General features: G+C 41.8%; 2 pseudogenes and 1 gene segment (V, D, J or C); all 3 read left to right on the top strand.

Annotated features, from left to right (window-relative positions):
- The window catches only part of LOC106676901 (Ig kappa-b4 chain C region pseudogene), a 57,964-nt pseudogene that overhangs the window by 30,977 nt on the left and 5,623 nt on the right, over nt 1-21,364 (top strand). The gene's annotated exons all lie outside the window — the stretch shown is intronic.
- LOC143414774 (Ig kappa-b4 chain C region pseudogene) lies at nt 3,550-7,424 on the top strand (annotated as a pseudogene).
- On the top strand, nt 13,786-15,153 carry LOC143414793 (Ig kappa-b4 chain C region-like). The segment is given in 2 exon segments: nt 13,786-13,956; nt 14,672-15,153. Coding segments are annotated over 2 exon segments (465 nt in total).

Genomic DNA, 21,364 nt, shown 5'->3' with positions numbered 1-21,364 from the left:
CTCAGACTGGAGTCTGTCCTGGAAGGTGGATGGCAGTGGCAGCATCAGCTGGGAGGAGAGCAGGAGCCCCGTAGTGCAGGAGAACGACGGCCTCTACAGCTGGAGCAGCACCCTGAGGCTCCCTGCAGACCAGTGGGGGAAAGTGGGCTCTGTGACCTGTGACCCACCCAGGGCTCCCACACTCTGGTCTCAGAGATACTGAGGAGAGACCAGTGTTCCCAGTCCTGATGTCATTTACTGAGTCATTGTTGCTGTTTTTCTTGTGGTACAGCTCGTTGCTTATGTGCTGTAACATCCTTTGTTTTCTTGTTGCTTCTACTTCTCATATTAAAAAAAACAAAACAATAAAAATTGTTCCATTTCATGAATACCAAAATCATAACAAATGCCTCTACATTCATCCCTTTGTGTGTATGATCTGTTCTAAAAAGAATAAAATTAGTAAACATGGTCTTTGAGTGCTCGAGTTTAACAAATACACCTTAAAATAGAAACATTTAATAAGCCCAACCAAAATAAAAAAAACAAGAGTTATATAATTTGAAAAGATTGACTATGTTGTTATTTCCACATTTAATATATTTTTAAAGAAATAGGAGCCAAGTTGATGGTATATATTTCCTCTTCATAATTTCTAGTCTTCATACAGTTATTTCACCTGTTTTTTATTACACACACACTCACACAGATGACATGACATCTTATATGTCATCTCCACTTAAGTATGTCATGAGCTGTGTGCAGGCGGGATTGGTGGAGCCAATGTGCAGATACACAGAGGCAAAAACATGAACTCAAAACAGCTTTAATGCTGAACTTGAATGTAGGCAGGCAGAGAGAACACAACTCAGACCAAAGTAAACACAGGGCTTAAGTACACAGAGGGAGCAATCAGGAGGGAAACACAGCTGGGACAAATCAGGGCTAGTGAGACAGGAAAACCAGACACATTAACATGAGACACAGACTTTCAAAGTAAAACAGGAAACATAACACAGAGACACAGACTTGACAAGGCGATTGTTCTGTCCTCACTAGATGTGGGCGTGATTTAGCTTATCCAGTTTGACAGACAGTGAACAGAATGAGAAGAAGAGAATGCTTTGAACTGAGATTCTTCTTTACTTCGATCTGCATCTCCAGTTTACAGGCCATGTTACTGAGGCTTCTTATACACTCAACAAAAATATAAACGCAACACCTTTGTTACTGCTCCCATTCCCCATGGGATGGACGTAGAGACCTAAAATTCATTCCAGATACACAATATAACCATCCCTCCCAAACAGTGGTCACAAATCAGTCCAAATGTGTGGTAGTGGGCACATCTGCCATATTGAGATAATCCATCCCACCTCACAGGTGTGCCACATCAGGATGCTGATCTGACATCATGAGTAGTGCACAGGTGTACCTCAGACTGCCCACAACAAAAGGCCACCCTGGAATGTGCAGTTTTGTCTCACAGCAAAATGCCACAGATGCCACAAGCAATGAGGGAGCGTGCAATTGGCATGCTGACAGCAGGAATGTCAACCAGATCTGTCGCCCGTGCATTGAATGTTCATTTCTCAACCATAAGCCGTCTCCACAGGCGTTTCAGAGAATATGGCAGCACATCCAACCGGCCTCACAACCGCAGACCTCGTGTAACCACACCAGCCCAGGACCTCCACATCCAGCAGGTTCACCTCCAAGATCGTCTGAGACCAGCCACCCAGACAGCTGCTGGAACAATTGGTTTGCACAACCAAACAATTTCTGCACAAACTGTCTCAGGGACGCTCAACTGCATGCCCGTCGTCCTCATCGGGGTCTTGACCTGACTCCAGCTCGTCGCCGTAACAGACTTGTGTGGGCAAATGCTCACATTCGATGGCGTCTGGCACGTTGGAGAGGTGTGCGCTTCACGGATGAATCATGGTTCACATTGTTCAGGGCAGATGGCAGCTGAGAATGTCCCAGTTCTTGCATGGCCAGCATACTCACCGGACATGTCGCCCATTGAGCATGTTCGGGATGTGCTTGACCGGCGTATACGACAGCGTGTACCAGTTCCCACGAATATCCAACAACCTCGCACAGCCATTGAAGTGGAGTGGACCAACATTCCACAGGCCACAATTGACAATCTGATAGACTCCATGCGACGATGTGTTGCACTGCATGAGGCAAATGGTGGTCACACCAGATACTGACCGGTTCTGGGTCCCCAGACCCCCAATAGCGCAAAAAACTGCACATTCCAGGGTGGCCTTTTGTTGTGGGCAGTCTGAGGTACACCTGTGCACTACTCATGATGTCAGATCAGCATCCTGATGTGGCACACCTGTGAGGTGGGATGGATTATCTCAATATGGCAGATGTGCCCACTACCACACATTTGGACTGATTTGTGACCACTGTTTGGGAGGGATGGTTATATTGTGTATCTGGAATGAATTTTAGGTCTCTACGTCCATCCCATGGGGAATGGGAGCAGTAACAAAGGTGTTGCGTTTATATTTTTGTTGAGTGTACATGGTATCCTTTATCCATTTTCATTACTCTCCTTTCTCTTTTCTTTTTGTAAAACTAAATAAACACAAAACAGATAATTACCTTCTCATTCACTGAACATACATAATGTACTAATTGAAACTTAGTTTTCATGACAACCAGCAAAAAACATAAATCTTAAGGTTGCCTAAATAAAACATAAACATCACCTTCAGTTAACTAGCACTATTGATCATAGCAAGTTAGCAAACACATGCTAATATACAGTCGCTAGCACACAAGTAGCTTTACAAATGACCACACAGCTGAAATAGTAACTCAGTATATGCACGCTACACATGCATCACAAATCAGATAGTTATGGTTATAGTATGTAATGAAAACTTACAGGCATGCGTGGGCAAAGGTTTCACCTCCACTGAGTACTTGTAGCAAACTAGCTGGGCATAACAACTTCCCAAGTACCAACTGTGGCCACAAGAGGGTGCCAAATCATACAAACAAAAGCATATTACCACATTAAAGTTATACCAACACAGGGATACAGCTGACAGATGAGGCACAGTAACTAGGGAAGACAGAGACAGAAACCAGAAGACTAGAAATGATAAATAATGGCAAAATCAAAGTTCATCAATAATGTAAAACTCAAAACTCTCGCAAAACAGTCTGCACCTGTCTCATTTTATCAGAAGCTTAATATTTGGTGTTATTTTCTATAAACCAGAGATATAGTAGTCATACATTTTTTTAATGGTTTATACCATAATTCACTGTTTTTCGGGCAATTCACTGAACATTATTGTAGTGTCTTTACCTAAAATATAAAAATCTTAAAGTAACTGTTGTTCTGATTTGATGTGATAAAATTGAACATAAAAATATTTAAAATCAAATAACTGCAAATTGTTTAATTGAAGCTATTATTAAATGATGAAATAGTTTACGTCTCTGAGAAGCTGCTTATTCAGATTTTCTTCTTCTCGGTTCCTCTCCAGCTGAGGGAGGTTTTTGTACAGTGTTGTTTCACTGTGTGAGTGGGTAGTTGTGATGCTGCTGACAGTGATAAACTCCTGTATCTTCAACCTGAACTCCACTGATGGTCAGAGTGAAGTCAGCTCCAGACTGATGGGAGGTAACATCATGAATCAGCAGTTTAGGAGCTTCCCCAGATTTCTTTTATATACTGCGTGTTCATGTTGGTACAGTAGGGTTACTAGTAGTAGGTCACTCATGTTTTGTCTTGCTGTCTTTGGAATTTCCATTAGAAAGACTGTCTTTAATTTTGTCGAGATTCACTCATTCATGGAAATTGTAAAAGGGTTTAAAATATTGAAATCATATGGTGGTTGCTTTAAAGAACATGGAGGATATGGTAAAGTGTGTGTGTGTGTGTGTGTGTGTGTGTGTGTGTGTGTGTGTGTGTGTGTCCTCAGTGAACTGTATCAGTCTCTGCAGTATCTTCCAGCTGCAGCAGTCACTTCAGTTTCTGTTCAGTCTGACTGAGGGAGGTTTTTGTACGACTGTTTTTCACTGTGTGAACACATACTGACTGTTAACATAGAATTCACCCTGACAGTAATAAACTGCTGAATCTTCAGCCTGGACTCCACTGATGGTCAGAGTGAAGTCAGAGTTTGATCCACTGCCTGTAAAACGAGCTGGAATCCCTGAATATCGACTGCTAGTGTAGTAAATGAGCAGTTTAGGAACTCCTCCATCTTTCTGTTGGTACCAGGCTAAATTATTGCTATTAATATTCTGACTGGTCCTACACTTGATACTCACAGATCCTCCCACAGCAGAGCTCACTGCTCCAGGCTGAGTCACTGTGATCTGTCCTCTGGACTCTGAGGACACAGAGACAAAAACATAAAGCAGCTTCATGGTTTTGTGGGCTTCATTTCAGAGGGACAGATGTTGATAGAGGAGAGGAGTTTGATTCTCTGGACTTTACCTGTGAAGCAGCAGCAGAGGAGAGTCCAGATGAGGACGCAGATCAAAGTCATGTTTTTGATGAGGAGGATTTCTGTGGCTTCTGTTGTGATGAAGGACAGCTGTCAGTCATCCAGTGTTCAACTCTCAGGACTATAAACTCTCCCAGAGCACTGGAGCATGGTGCTGCTGATGCAAAGTGCCTCTCTATGGAAATCATCTGACTGACTCCAGCAGAGACTTGGATCAATGTGATGTGTCTAAAAAGAGTTGTCATGGCATATTTGGCATGTGACTCACATGAACCCTTCATGATTTATAGACAGATGAGAAATTTTGTCAAAATTTACTCCTGCAGTGAGGAGATGTGAAGGCTTTTCTCCTGCAGGGGCATTTTGCTGAAATGATTCAAGACCACTTGTCATTGTCCTGGCTCATTCGACCAAGCGGTTTGCGTTTCCTGTGTTTTTGTCATTTTTTTGTATTATGTTAAGTCTACTTGTTTATGTTAAGGATCATTCTTTAATGCCTGCATTGTTCTGTTTAGATTTGGTTATTAGACTTCCCCTTGTGTCGTTGCCCTTTGTGTCTCCCTCTGTGTGTCTGTGTTTATATTGTGGTGTGAGTTCTTGTGCCTTGTTTCTCCTCCGTGTGTTTCATTCCGTCATGTTTATCTATGTTTCCCAGCCCGTCGTGTCTGCTCTCTCCCTCGTGTTCCCTCACTCCCTTTCGTCTGCCTCTTCTCCGCTCCCGCATCATGTTTCCTGTTTTATTGTGAAGGTCTTGTGTTTCCATGGTCGTTTTGTCTCGTTGTGGTTATTCGTGTTAGCTGGGTTCCTCGTGTGTTCTCGTTATCCCTCTGTGTATTTAGGTCAGCGTCTCCCTCAGTCCTGTGTTGCGTCCTCCCTCATGGCTGTGTTTCCCTGTGTGCCTCTTTGTGTTTGTAGTTTATACTTCCCCCAGTCTAGTTTTGTTTTGTATTTCCATTCAGCAAATAAAGCTGGTTTTTGATTTTACGTCCGGTTTCTGGGAGTCTGCATTTGAGTCTTTTCCTGCCTGCCTGCTCAGCCGTTTCATGACACCACTTGTTCTTTGACATAAATCATATAAAGTGTCCTTCAAGTCCTTCAGACTTTAAGACAGTTGAACATCTGTGGGTGAATTTGGATCGATGTGTTAGAGTTAAAAGAGTCCAAATTTGGTAAATATAGCTTGAGAGAAACAACGACACTGTCATATTAGACTCTGTCATTATTTATTCACCAAAGACTAATGAACTCACGACTCTTCAGTTTAATTTGAAACACAGCATGGAATCATTTACTTGATAGAAATGTGAAACATTCGACCCATAACAGAGACATTTTATTTTTCCGCGGGCACTCCACTGTGTGCGACTCAGGCAGCTTACCAGTTGTTGTTGTTCTTTGCCAGTTTTTCTTGTGGATGAGTGTTGTGTTATGTCAGGCGGTTTACTGATAATCAGCTTATTTGTGGTCTTTTATCTCCTTTTGCTTTGAACACACTCAAGTCACGACTGACATGTAACATGTTCAAGTGGCTTTATTGTCATTTCAGCCATATACAGTGGTGCAGTACACAGTGAAATGAGACAGCGTTCCTCCAAGACCCTGGTGCTACATATAACAGTAAATCAACATAGGACTATAATAAAGTGCAAGTATAGAAGAACTACAAAAACAGAACAGAGTGATACAGACACAAGACAGTGCAACAGAAAAGTGCACAGTTTTCTACAAATTATGCAATTATGATGCCGTTATTATTTCACACTAAAATCTTTTTGAGCATTTTCTTTCAATGAAACTTAAATTTTTAAAACTTTTTTTTAGAATTTTTTCTTCAAAAACAGTTCATAGATGGCACATTTTTGTTTCTATGTTTTAACCTTTTGCCAAAGTATCTGCAAATAATTTGTCATCCATTTCATTTCGCCTTTGATGAAGATTTAAAATTACTATACTGCCATATGGTTACCATTTAACCATACTCTAAAACAGGGGTGGGCAATTCCAGGCCTTGGGTGCCGGTGTCCTGCGGGTTTAAGATCTCACCTTGGGTCAACACACCTGAATCACATAATTAGTTCGTTACCAGGCCTCTGGAGAACTTCAGGACATGTTGAGGAGCTAATTTAGCCATTTAAATCAGCTGTGTTGGTTCAAGGACACGTCTAAAACCTGCAGGGACACCGGCCCTCGAGGCCTGGAGTTGCCCACCCCTGCTCTAAAAGCATGCTGACCACGTTGGGCTCAGTTAATGAGATTTAATTTGTAATTAAGTTATTTTTATTTTTCCCAAATATACCAAAAATAACTTTGTTTGTTTTTTTTTCATTTTTACATACAAAATTGTTTAATTTTTGAGTTATGATAAAATTCTGACAAATTTATTTTTCTGATTATTTTAATTGTAATTGTAGAACTAAGAAATAGTTCACAGATTACAGACGAGGACATCAGAAGTCAAAGAAACACTTTAATATTTTCATCTTTGGTACTGAAACTCGTCTGTTGCCATGGTTCAGCAGTGAAGCCTGTCTGTTACTATGGTTACCAAGCTCAGAGAGGGAAGTGAAACAACTGGAGATCAGTTTCACCCAAACTCCCAGTTTCTCTAACATCTCTCTCTCTCTCTCTGCAGTGGGCCGAGTCCCCCCCTCCCTGACCGTGCTGGCGCCCTCTAGTGAGGAGCTGCAGCAGGGGAAGGCTACAGTCATGTGTGTGGCCAACAAGGGCTTCCCCTCAGACTGGAGGCTGTCCTGGAAGGTGGATGGAAGAAGCAGCAGTGGAGAGGAGAGCAGGAGCCCCGGGGCGCTGCAGAATGACGGCCACTACAGCTGGAGCAGCACCCTGAGGCTCCCTGCAGACCAGTGGGAGAAGGTGGGCTCTGTGACCTGTGAGGCCACCCAGGGCTCCCACACTCCACTCTCAGAGACTCTGATGACAGACCAGTGTTCCCAGTCCTGAGCTGACTCACTGGGACTCTGATACTGGCTTTAGTCTGCAGCTTCTCTCAGTCTGCTCCCTCTGTGTCTGTATTGCTTTGATAGTTTTCATGTTTTCATGCTTGTGGCACTGTTGATGGTTTTAATACTTCAAATAAAAACTGAGGTCTTCAAATAGTGGTTTTCATGTGTTTCCATTCAGCTGCTCTTCTGTCTGATAATCATCCTTCAGGTTCAGCAGTGATGCTTCCATACACTGAAAATCTCTGCTTCAGTAACTTTGACTGAGAGAATCACATGTGCTGTATCATATCAGAGTGTAAATGTAAAAAAATGAAAACAACTAAAAAAAGGAAAAGAAAAAGCAATAAGTTAAAAATAGAATCACAGCCAACAGCTCTGTCTGTGTGTGTGTGTGTGTGTGTGTGTGTCCTCAGTGAACTGTATCAGTCTCTGCAGTATCTTCCAGCTGCAGCAGTTACTTCAGTTTCTGTTCAGTCTGACTGAGGGAGGTTTTTGTACGACTGTTTTTCACTGTGTGAACACAGCTTGACTGTTCAGCCAGTGATAACTCTGACAGTAATAAACTGCTGCATCTTCAGCCTGGACTCCACTGATGGTCAGAGTGAAGTCAGAGTTTGATCCACTGCCTGTAAAACGATCTGGAATCCCTGATTGTCGAGTGCTAGCATACTTAATGAGCAGTTTAGGAGCTCCTCCATCTTTCTGTTGGTACCAGGATAAATAGCTGTTGCCATAAACATTCTGACTGGTCGTACACTTGATGCTCACAGATGCTCCCACAGCAGAGCTCACTGCTCCAGGCTGAGTCACTGTGATCTGTCCTCTGGACTCTGAGGACACAGAGACAAAAACATAAAGCAGCTTCATGGTTTTGTGGGCTTCATTTCAGAGGGACAGATGTTGATAGAGGAGAGGAGTTTGATTCTCTGGACTTTACCTGTGAAGCAGCAGCAGAGGAGAGTCCAGATGAGGACGCAGATCAAAGTCATGTTTTTGATGAGGAGGATTTCTGTGGCTTCTGTTGTGATGAAGGACAGCTGTCAGTCATCCAGTGTTCAACTCTCAGGACTATAAACTCTCCCAGAGCACTGGAGCATGGTGCTGCTGATGCAAAGTGACTCTCTATGGAAATCATCTGACTGACTCCAGCAGAGACTTGGATCAGTCTGATGATTTCTATCAGTGGATCAATCACTTCATGATAATATTGACCAACAGTGTCCAATTAGACGCATTTGTGTTGAAATTGTTCCTTTGTGAATGTCTGTTATTTAAACCCACTTAATTTTTCTACAACATTATGGTTTTCATACCACTTTAAAGCGCCTTAAAGTTAAACATTTTCCACTTTATAGTTTTACAAAATGACAGAGAAAACTGAAGAAAACTATTTTCTGTCACGGGGTGCCGAGGCAGGCCGTGTGGATTAATAACGGACCCAAGATGCAGACTGCTTAAGTGGAGGGTGAGCTTTATTTACAACCGGAGAAGTACAACAATAAAGGGTGGCGAGAAACAGAACGGTAAAAAACTCTAAACTGGGAAAACTAAACTAAACACAAAACCAGAAGACGAGCGAGGGTACCTTGCAGGGAGAATGACCAGGAAGCCGGAGGAATAAACACAGAATGGCGGAGGGGAAATAACGCAGACGAACCAGCAACTACCATGACAGAAGACACAACTTAAATACACTCAGAGAACACAGGGAGATTACACACAGGTGGGGAACACAGCTGGGAGTGATTATCGTGACGAGACTAGGGAGGCAAACTGAAAACACTCACATAAGACGCAGACCTTCACAATAAAACAGGAAACACATACACGCAATGACATAACACACCAACTTAACACAGACTGGGGGACACAGAACATAGGAACATGAACCATGAAACAGAAGAGTACAAACACCCAAGGTAACCAAAACCACAGAATACTAATAGGCTAAACATAAACACGGAGTCGCAGACTCCGGACCATGACATTTTCAGCAAATTGGATAAAATCAGTACTGTCACTATTATTAAATGAGATCATTTAATTTATGATCATTAGATCATTGAGGGTCACGCGATTATTTTTAAATTCATGATTCACTGTCTTCCTTAGATTTGATTGAACACAAGTTTGACATTTTATCGATTTCAGAGTCAGAGAGCTGATCAGTGAGTTTGTATCACTGTGGTGGACTTTTGGTGGAGCAACAGGCTGGAAGTGAACTGTTAGTAGATTTGAGTCACTCAAAGAACTAAATTCTGTACTTTTATTGATTCATTTTAAAACCCTGATGCTGCTGCTACATTTTGTTGAACTTTACTAATTATATATTCTGACTCTTGGATGTGTTACATTTTGTCTTCAGACAGAGTAATATCTTCTTCACTTCTTCTTTTGTCTCCCTGAAAATGTTTCAGTAGAACTTTTGTCTCTAAAGCAAATATTGTTTGAAGTTTTTCAATTTCAGAGATAATATATTTTACATTTTGTTCACCCTTTGTCAAAGGTTTACTTTTGCATAGCAGAAATAAAAGCACTTAATCAGCATGTTGTCCGAGTTTAACTAATTTAATGAGTTTTCTTTTTTTTAAAATTTAATTTCTGTCATTGACGAGAGGCCCTCCAAGAACATAAATCTCCACCAAGGCAGCTCATTCTACTGGAAGTATTTACTTTGAAGGAAATAGTTTTGTATTTTTTTCTTTCTATATTTTGTTTTCTTGGTTTTTAAAATAAATACATTTTAAGAAGTTTGGAGTGCTGTAGAAGTCAGATAAGGGTAGAATGATGGATTTTTACACAAACATTGTATTATTCCTTTATATAGGAGCAGATTGTCAGGGGCCTGGGAGAGTCTCGCCATGTTTGGTCATGACACTGCTCCCAGGCGGGGTCCTCTCCAGTTTTCCTTACAGCCGCACCTTTTCACAGTCAGAGGCATTTCATAGAGTGACAAGTTTTCTCCTCATTTTTACGTCAGGGACATGAGCTCCATGTCAGGAACCAGTCACACGCAGATGACAGGGACAGAGAAGAATTTGATGTTTCAGACATGATCACCTGCACAAAGCCTGCACAACCTGATCCTAAGGCTACGTCCACACTAGCCCGGATAGATTTGAAAACGGCCTTTTCTTCTGAAAATGCTCCGCGTCCACACTAGCGTTTTCAGTCGTTTTCACAGAGTTGTGCGTCCACATTGAAAACGTTCCAGTCCTGCGCAAAAGCGAGTGAGAATTAAAGAATTTGAAGAAAAGCTATCTGGAGCATGTACAAACTGATATTAATCTTTTTTTAGTGAGTTAAAATTGAGAGCAATCAAAACAAGTGCTGTATAATGCCCTCTGCTATCTTTGTTTAATCGGTCACATGACTGCATCGCATGACTAAAATGCGTCATCGTTTTAGAAAGTCGACGTTTTAGAGTGTCCACACTGCGACGGGACAGCTCCGTTTTGAAATGTATGCGTTTTCGAGAGCGTTCTCAAAACTCTCAAAGCCAAAGTTTATAGTAGTGCAGAAGCGAATGTGTGTTGTCGTTTCAACAATAACGATTCACAACTTTTCCTTGGTTGCATAACAGTGTACAAGGGGGGCTTATTTTCCACTGTGCCAAAGTTTATTCAAATCAGTCAACAAGTGTGACCCAGCCTTTGTCCGTGTAGGCTTTAGAAATTTAGGGAAAAGGCTATCTTCAGGTTCTCAGGACATGCAAAAAGTCAGTTACATATCCATGCCATTAACATCTTTGCTCAAAAAGAGAATACTGTTGTCACAAACAAGGATGCAGTGGACTCGAGAGCAGACTCAATTGCTCGAACTATGTACAATTTATTTGAAGGAAAAAGGTACTTAAACAAGGCTGGGTCTAACAGAAACTATTCGCAGGAACTGAAGGAGACCAGAGGACGGGAAAACAGACGTGGAACACAAAGAGAACACGGGCGGGAACTTCTGCAAACACAGGAAAGAGGTTTTACTGATCTGGTAAACAATTAAAGGGCTGAGGTGAGTGGTACTAGTGGAGAGTCTTGTGCTTACTTGAAAACACCGACTATTAGGCAGAGGAGGGGTTGCCGTGGGAGCATCCCAGGGATGGCTGAGAATGTGGGGAAGCTGGTCCAGGTTCCAGGGTGTCCAGGGGAGAGGGATCCACCGTTGAAGTACGGGCTGGAGGGCAGGCTGAGGAGAAGGTGAGTGTGTAGTCCTAGGGTTCTAGGCAGACTGGAGAACGGAGTGGAAACAGAGCACGACGGGTGATGTATCTGGAGAACACAGGAGAACACATTTACCCACGGTCCAGACAAACAGAGTCCAAACACAGTGGAGGCTAGTTTACCACTAGTGGTAGCAGGACGAACTGGCGAGGAGTGGCAGGCAGCGCTGGCTTGAAAACCCTCCAGATGGAGGCCCAGGAATTGGAAGCAGGTGATGAGCTGGCCAACTCCACCCCAGGGGACGGGCAACAGGAACCTGGACCACACCCGACCAGACACTCCCACGGCATATGACAACTGTAGCTTCACAGCTTTCTTCAGCTGTTGCCAGATAAAAGGAGGAAGCAAGTTATGGATTATTGAAGACTGTAGGCTCCATCAAATACTTAGCTTGGCAAGGTTTAGCTCTACGACTCAAGACTCAAGAAGTTTATTGTCATTTCGTATGGTGTTACCCGGGCTGAAACAAAATACTGTTTCTCACCAGCCTCTACAGTGCAATAAACAATACAGTTTAAAAAGAATACGTTTAAAAAAGAGCAGCAATAAATAATAAAAAAGGCAGTAATAAACTGCAACAATATAGATAGGGATAAATAACATAAAATCTAAATTCTAAAACAAACTCATTCAGGTAGGTAGCAGCAGTCCTTTCACAGAAGGTCATGTAGGTGTAGTTGTTGGTATAGTTTATTGGTGTCAATACATTGATATAAATGATTGAATAGAAAAACAAATAAGCAGAGTTGCCATGTGGAATTTCTTCCATCTGGCAATAATTTCCTTTGGCATTAATAAAGTATTCTGATTCTGATTCTGAATACAGCAGTGGAGAGCCGACAGGCAAACATTCCGGTGGGCCTCTGGCATTTAAAACAAACCTATTTATTTATTTAGAGAAAAAGAAGAAGAAGGTTGAACTTTTTTGATGTCAATAAAAAAAGTTAATAAAGGCCGGCACATGGATGTGGAGAGAAATGCAGATTCAATCACAGGAAGTTCACTCAGAAGCTTTATTATGCAACACAATAATGAACAATGGCACTGGAGAAGATTTCTTAGTGTGGGGATCACAAAAGTGAAGGTTTTGGCAGGTGGAGTGGGGGTCGCTCCAGTGGGCGTGATGTTGGCTGGGTGAGCTGGATGGATGAGTGTACTGAGCTCAACATGATTAATCCAGTGATGAAGAACAGTTGAAGGCAGGAGAGCAGACAGGTGATGAAACGTGAGTCTGTGAACATGAAGCAGCGTGAGCATGACCTGCGTACAGGTCGGTATGCAAACTGCTGATAATGTGACTGGTGGATCTGAGAAGCTCCTGAGAGCACAAGGAGAACAAGGAAAGGTAAACACAGCACGAGACGTAAAGGCAGCCTGTTACTAACATGTTTTGAGCAGACGGACCAGCAAAGAAGAGATGCTGATGCTGGTCTTAAACACTGCCGCTTGTCCTGGATCACAATCAGGTGAGCATGGCAGGTGTGCTGACGAGGGCTCCGCCCAGAGGTGGAAGCACAGAGACATCATGGAAAAACACAGCCAGCTCCCCCTGACCATGACACTTTTAATGCCCATTTATAGAAAGTCATTTCTTGAACTGCTGGTTCAGTGTTTTATTTATAAATACCTGCTCCAAAACCACGGAGGTCAGGCAGAGAGACACTCTGAAAATGAAGGACAAAAACATTATTATCCATCCTGAACTTGTTTTGTCATCTGAGTTCAGGAAGTTGTTCTCAGGTCACCGTTACCTTGAACCTCAGTGTAGAACAAACAGAAACTTCAAATCCTTCATTCCCTCAGCTGTTAGATTCCTGAACGCTGACAGGAGTCGTTTAGATGAATGTTTCTGTGATTGTTCATTTTCAGACATTTACCCTTCATATTCTGTTTATTTATTTTGAAAATTTTTGTTCATTTTGATGCATTTATTTACTTTTTCCTTGACCTCATTGCTTGTTTATCTCTGCCTTGACGTGCAACAGTGCTCGTGATTATTGTTTAAAGACTGTAGGCTGTGTGAGTTTGACCATGTGAGCAGGTAGTGTGGGAAAGCTGCAAACAAACTTTGGAATTAATAAAATTATCTGAACTGTGAATCTAATTTTAAAAATGCAATTTATAAAAGCATGTTGCACTGTTTCTTTTTTATTTTTATAACATTATGCAAACAGTGAATGATTTTGTTGAGTTTGTTTGTCTCAGAGTCAGAGAGCCGTGTCTCTCTACAGTCAGAGGTTTTTGTACGGCGCCTCAATGAGTTTGTATCACTGTGGTACACGTTCGGTGGAGGAACCAGACTGGATGTTAACTGTAAGTACATTTCACTCATTTATGAAGCTCAAACTTGTATCATTAAGGTTTATTTCATTTCCTTCTACATAAATACTTCATGTTTCTCATAAATATAAAATCTAATATCAGTGTAAATTTTGAATTCAGACTAAAATTGTCTTGTGCATTTATTTTTACTGGAAATTAAACTTTCAAAAGTTTTTTTTTTTCTTGAAGAAAAGTAGAAAACGTTTATATATTTTACATTCTCATAAAAGTTTTGTCTTCAACCTTTTGCTGCAAACTAAAATTAATAGTTCTTAAAGATTTAACATTATTAACGACACATTAACAGTTTGATGTCTGAGGGTTGCTGATTTTATGGATTTTAATGTGTGAGTAAGTACAGTTATCTTTATTGTTCCCTAATAGACCAAAAAAAGGTCTATGCTTTTTTCTGTTTTACATACAATTGTTTATGACAAGTTTATGAGAAAAATCTGACATGTTAATTTCTGTTTGTTTTCTAATTATAAAACTAATAAATAATACAAACATAACGCACATGAGTACATCAGAAGTCAAAGAAACGCTTTAATATTTTTATCTTTGGTACTGAAACTCGTCTGTTGCCATGGTTCAGCAGTGAAGCCTGTCTGTTTCTATGGTTACCAATCTCAGATAGAGAAGTGAAACATCTGGAGAGCAGTTTCAACTCCCAGTTTCTCTAACATATCTCTCTCTCTCTCTGCAGTGGGCCGAGTCCCCCCCTCCCTGACCGTGCTGGCGCCCTCTAGTGAGGAGCTGCAGCAGGGGAAGGCTACAGTCATGTGTGTGGCCAACAAGGGCTTCCCCTCAGACTGGAGGCTGTCCTGGAAGGTGGATGGCAGTGGCAGCATCAGCTGGGAGGAGAGCAGGAGCCCCGGGGCGCTGCAGAATGACGGCCACTACAGCTGGAGCAGCACCCTGAGGCTCCCTGCAGACCAGTGGGAAAAGGTGGGCTCTGTGACCTGTGAGGCCACCCAGGGCTCCCACACTCCACTCTCAGAGACTCTGATGACAGACCAGTGTTCCCAGTCCTGAGCTGACTCACTGGGACTCTGATACTGGCTTTAGTCTGCAGCTTCTCTCAGTCTGCTCCCTCTGTGTCTGTATTGCTTTGATAGTTTTCATGTTTTCATGCTTGTGGCACTGTTGATGGTTTTAATACTTCAAATAAAAACTGAGGTCTTCAAATAGTGGTTTTCATGTGTTTCCATTCAGCTGCTCTTCTGTCTGATAATCATCCTTCAGGTTCAGCAGTGATGCTTCCATACACTGAAAATCTCTGCTTCAGTAACTTTGACTGAGAGAATCACATGTGCTGTATCACATCAGACTGTAAATGTAAAAAAATGAAAACAACTAAAAAAAAGAAAAGAAAAAGCAATAAGTTAAAAATAGAATCACAGCCAACATCTGCTCCCTGTTATAAATAGTTTTAAAGTCTTTTGCAGCTGCATTATTTTCCATCATGTGGGATTTTGTGATGATCTTTGCTGTTGGGTGTAGAAGAAGTAGAAAGCATGGTGACATATTATTGTAACCTGCATGTGACCCGTGATGAGACCCGTCCTGGTTTTCTTCAAAGTCAGAATTGATAAAATAACCCAAAGAAAAACGAAACTTTCTTTATCAACATAGGAGACACTAAAAATGTCTCTTTCAGAACATCAGTGCAGGTTAAAAAGTGTAAATGTCAGAATAATTTATGTCACAAAGATGAAGTTAAAGACTTGATGAACTAAACTTTAAATCTTCAGATCAAATCATGTGAAATATTTCTGTGACCAAGAATGTAGCTGAGCAATCTACATACATACATATATCAGTACTGCAGTTTACTAAAATATTCTCATTTAATAACTACTTCCCAGTTTGAATATTTACAGGAGAGTTTCTTCATCACAGATCTGACTCACAGTATCAACTGTTTTGTGTTTCACATGTTCTTCTGTGCGAGCTCGTCAGGATGGACACAAGTCTGATGTTTTGAGTCAAACCCACATAAACATTACTGTGTGTGTGTGTGTGTGTGTGTGTGTGTGTGTGTGTGTGTCCTCAGTGAACTGTATCAGTCTCTGCAGTATCTTCCAGCTGCAGCAGTCACTTCAGTTTCTGTTCAGTCTGACTGAGGGAGGTTTTTGTACGACTGTTTTTCACTGTGTGAACACATTCTGACTGTTGATAACATGAAAACTCTGACAGTAATAAACTGCTGCATCTTCAGCCTGGACTCCACTGATGGTCAGAGTGAAGTCAGAGTTTGATCCACTGCCTGTAAAACGATCTGGAATCCCTGATTCTCGTCTGCTAGCATAGTAAATGAGCAGTTTAGGAACTCCTCCATCTTTCTGTTGATACCAGGATAAATAGCTGGATCCATAAACATCCTGACTGGTCGTACACTTGATGCTCACAGTTCCTCCCACAGCAGAGCTCACTGCTCCAGGCTGAGTCACTGTGATCTGTCCTCTGGACTCTGAGGACACAGAGACAAAAACATAAAGCAGCTTCATGGTTTTGTGGGCTTCATTTCAGAGGGACAGATGTTGATAGAGGAGAGGAGTTTGATTCTCTGGACTTTACCTGTGAAGCAGCAGCAGAGGAGAGTCCAGATGAGGACGCAGATCAAAGTCATGTTTTTGATGAGGAGGATTTCTGTGGCTTCTGTTGTGATGAAGGACAGCTGTCAGTCATCCAGTGTTCAACTCTCAGGACTATAAACTCTCCCAGAGCACTGGAGCATGGTGCTGCTGATGCAAAGTGCCTCTCTATGGAAATCATCTGACTTTTATGTTGTGAGTCAGTTTGCTGCATTGACTTGGAACAAGTTGTCCTCTTAGAGTGAAGGGTCACTGAAAATGTATTAAAGTTGCTCTAAGAAGTCATCACTATCCCCTAATTACATATTTATTTCCTGATGGTTTAGTCTCTTCTTTTTTATGCAAATGTATAGACAGGGCTCTCTGTCACATCCAATGAGGGAATATGTTTGGGAAAAATAATTTCCATCCCTTCATTCCTCGTATACCACGGAGACTCTCTCACATCAGCTGTTTTCTCTACATTTATGTCAAACGGATTTTTTTCTGTAAACAAGATTACAAAACTACATCCTCATATGATTCATTTTGAAATTTGTACCACATTAGTTGTTCTTTGGGTTCATTAAATTGGCTTTGTTTAAGTAAAACTGTGTATTTGTAAATATTATTTAGTCAGTTATTGCTTCAGATTTATTCTGGTCATGATTGAAAAGAACATGAAATATATTTTATAGCAGTGAGTAGCTGTAGTACTTGTTTCCTCTAATTCCTTCAGTCTCATGTATGATCCAGACTTTAAATGATCTCAGAGAAAAATGTTTCAGTAAGTGTTCCCATGTCTGTCATGCTGTATAGTCCTGCCTACATGTAGGGGGAAGAATGAAGAAGTCATCACATAAAACCACATAAAGTCCTACCAGGACAAAGACAAGGCAACTGTCTGCTGCTTTTTCTCACATGTTTCTTTGTCTGAAGTTTATATATTAACATGTGTGTACAGCAATGTGAGTGTTGTGAAGCTCTTCATGTTTCTTTAAGAATATTTCAATCATTCTGGACTCTTGAGGAAACAGAACAAGTTCATGCTTGATGATAAAACAGAGATAATGTCATGGACCTGGGTCTGATGACCCAGAGTCCAGAGCAGTTTAGGACTTATCTTACTTGTTATATGTATGTTTGATGTATTCTGTGGCTCTCCCTGCTTAAAGGGAACCCAGTGTGTATGGGTGTGGGTGTGTCTGGTAGGCCGGCTTGCAGGATCCGTCAGGCCTGGTGGGTGTGGCCTGCCAGGTGGCTGGCCACACCCACCCCTAAGGATGAGGTTCACACACCTGTAGCTGATCAAGCCTCGTCGGGGAAGCTACTTAGGAGTGTGGTGGAGCTCTCTTTATCTCCTAATATTTTAAATTCCAAAAAAGAGGAACCTTGGTCCAGTCATGAAGAATTTTAATAATTCTGTTTCTTTAAAGACATTTTTAACATATTTAAACAATGCCTTCTCTGTGCGGTTAATGAATGGGGAAACAAAAATTTTATGTCGTTTTTTACAAGTCAACAAGTGCCAAAAAATAACTTGAAAACCTCTTGAATTAAATAATTGTACAGAAGTAATGCCTCATCGATATAAGAAAAATGACCAGTGAGGTATGGTGTAATGGTATCTGCATTCTCATTTGGGGTGTTTCTCACCTCAATTAATTTTGTTTGCACGCCACCGATCTTCCAGTCAAAGTACTGAATTATGATCGGGAATATTTTCTCGGCTCCATGGTTACTTCCGTCTGTAGAAACACCACATTACTGGATTTCATTAAAAACTTTATGAATGACTCCCAGTGAATGTAGCGCTATCACACCATCGACAATCAGTCTTCAGTCGTGATGCGGGCACTGCTGAACCTTTTAGCTGTGTTAAAGTCTGCAAATGCGTTTTTTAGCAACACACTAGTGCAATCCATGGATCTGTAGCTATTGTAATGCTTCACAGTATGAAATGCCAGTGCACCTTCTGCTGCAGATACCGCAGCATCGTCGTTTTTCCCAGGTGTAACAAACAACTCAGTAAACTGAGCCTTTTTATGTTTTTCTGTATCCTTGTGAGCAACAAGACTTCCAGCACCTTTGTTAGACACATAAGGTTTAAAGGCACAATGTGAAAAAGTAAAGGTCTGGACTTCACTACATGTTTTTACAACATTCTGTACGCCACGTAGATCCTGATGGGTTTGAAGAACTACTAACTGATTATATTTAAAATAAGTTCATTTAACAGTTGCTCTTTGCCAAGATGTGGAGATGTTAGGAATTCAAGTTTTTCCTGAATTCCTTCGTTCATGTTTGTAGCATTAAATATTTCATGGAAAGCATTTAGTCAGTGACTTTATGATGGTGTACGTGAACGAATCGTTCAATACTCAAGAATCACTTTACTGACTCGTGAATCATGATTCACAAGCCCAACTGACTCACTGACTCATCCCTGTTGCTGTTAGCAAACTAATTCCATTAGTAGAAATATATCTAGATTATAATTAAAAGTGTGGGGGGGAAAACAACAGCCAGTTTCGTAACAAAAGCATTTCTGCTCTGAACTGGAAGAAAAACCCCTGAGTAGAAGCTCACATCAAGAAAATAGCTCCTCGGTTCACAGTAGCATTGCGCTGCTAACATGCTAACAGCACATTTGAGCTACTCACCCCCTCCCTTCCTGTGCTGAATCGTAAGCATAAGCGAATCACTCAGGACTCGCTCACCCCCTCCCTCCTGTGCTGAATCAAAGAGTGAACGAATCACTCAGGACTCACTAACCCCCTCCCTCCTGTGCTGAATCAAAGAGCGAGCGAACGAATCACTCAGGACTCACTAACCCCCTCCCTTCTGTGCTGAATCAAAGAGTGAATGAATCACTCAGGACTCACTAACCCCCTCCCTCCTGTGCTGAATCAAAGAGCGAGCGAACAAATCACTCAGGACTCGCTCACCCCCTCCCTCCTGTGCTGAATCAAAGAGCGAACGAATCACTCAGGACTCACTAACCCCCTCCCTCCTGTGCTGAATCAAAGAGTGAACGAATCACTCAGGACTCACTAACCCCCTCCCTCCTGTGCTGAATCAAAGAGTGAACGAATCACTCAGGACTCACTAACCCCCTCCCTCCTGTGCTGAATCAAAGAGCGAGCGAACGAATCACTCAGGACTCACTAACCCCCTCCCTCCTGTGCTGAATCAAAGAGTGAACGAATCACTCAGGACTCACTAACCCCCTCCCTCCTGTGCTGAATCAAAGAGCGAGCGAACGAATCACTCAGGACTCGCTCACCCCCTCCCTCCTGTGCTGAATCAAAGAGTGAACGAATCACTCAGGACTCACTAACCCCCTCCCTCCTGTGCTGAATCAAAGAGTGAACGAATCACTCAGGACTCACTAACCCCCTCCCTCCTGTGCTGAATCAAAGAGCGAGCGAACGAATCACTCAGGACTCGCTCACCCCCTCCCTCCTGTGCTGAATCAAAGAGTGAACGAATCACTCAGGACTCACTAACCCCCTCCCTCCTGTGCTGAATCAAAGAGCGAGCGAACGAATCACTCAGGACTCACTAACCCCCTCCCTCCTGTGCTGAATCATAGAGCGAGCGAACGAATCACTCACTCACCCCCTCCCTCCTGGCTCACAGCTTCTTCTTCTTCTTGGTTGGCAACCAATGTTAAGGCACATTACCGCCCCCTGGCTCACAGCGCAGTGGACATTTAGATGAGAAAATATATATTTGACACACTTAAGGAAAATACTAATAAAATACAAATAAACAAAATAAATGTTTATTAAGCAATTTTGATATGAAATTGCTTAATTTTAGAAATGTTTTTGCTCTTTGTTCTCTATAAAATAGTTGGGGTTTTTTTTGTTTTTTTTTAATCGAATGATTAATCTTAGCAGTGGGATTTTCATGAAAAGGGAAACAAATTAAGTTTGAGTGAAAATGTAAAATTTTTGTACTCTCTGGTCAACTGACTCAGTGAATCAAATGACTCAAAACACCCGATTCACTATGGTGAGTGACTCATTAACACTCGATTCAGTAAAAAGAATCAAATTTACCATCACTAGTGGGAATACAATAGACTTTGTGGAGAAAGTGTTTTCTAAACCACTTGTGCCACTGTGCTGGTATTTGGAAAGAATGTAATACCACATATTATTTGTATGAATGCAGTTATACTCACTGTATGTAAAGTACTATTGAGTGAGACATGCTGTCTGACTTATTGGAAACACATTTTTTAACCCTTTAGAACCGGTAGGAGCGGACACGCTCCATTTTGCGTAACTATTTTTAAATCCCGGTGAGCTAGCGCAATAATTTTTTTTGCATATGAAACCGGAGGAGTTGTACTTACATCTCATGCCATCAGCTTGTCCTCGGTCACAGTTTCCTTCCACATATAGCTTTGCAAAAACTGCATAAAAAGCGCTTGTAGCAACAAAAACATAATATTCCAGAAACACGCTTTGCCGATCCGATCAGCTGTTCATAACACTTCCTACCTCCATCAGCGCGAACTATCACATGACCGCATGACCTGCCCGAAACCGGAAGTGACGTCATTTTGCGGAAATGTACCGTAATTGTCGGGCTATAAGCCGCTACTTTTTGCACAAGCTTTGAACCCTGCGGCTTTTAGTCAGGTGCGGCTTTTCTATGGATTGTCCATGATTTTTGTCATATCATAAGACGATTTGTTTTGTTTGTTCCGCTGTTGTACGGTACTACGTTGCCTGGTGGAAGGGCATGTGATCAGACACACAGTATCGGGGTTCAAGAGTGGTATGTTGGTCACATGTCCATCCGCCAGG

This window comes from Maylandia zebra, linkage group LG22 (assembly GCF_041146795.1).
Source record: "Maylandia zebra isolate NMK-2024a linkage group LG22, Mzebra_GT3a, whole genome shotgun sequence".
NCBI lineage: Eukaryota > Metazoa > Chordata > Actinopteri > Cichliformes > Cichlidae > Maylandia > Maylandia zebra.
The sequence above is the reverse complement of the archived record's forward strand: the minus strand, read 5'-3'. Positions and strand labels throughout refer to the sequence as shown.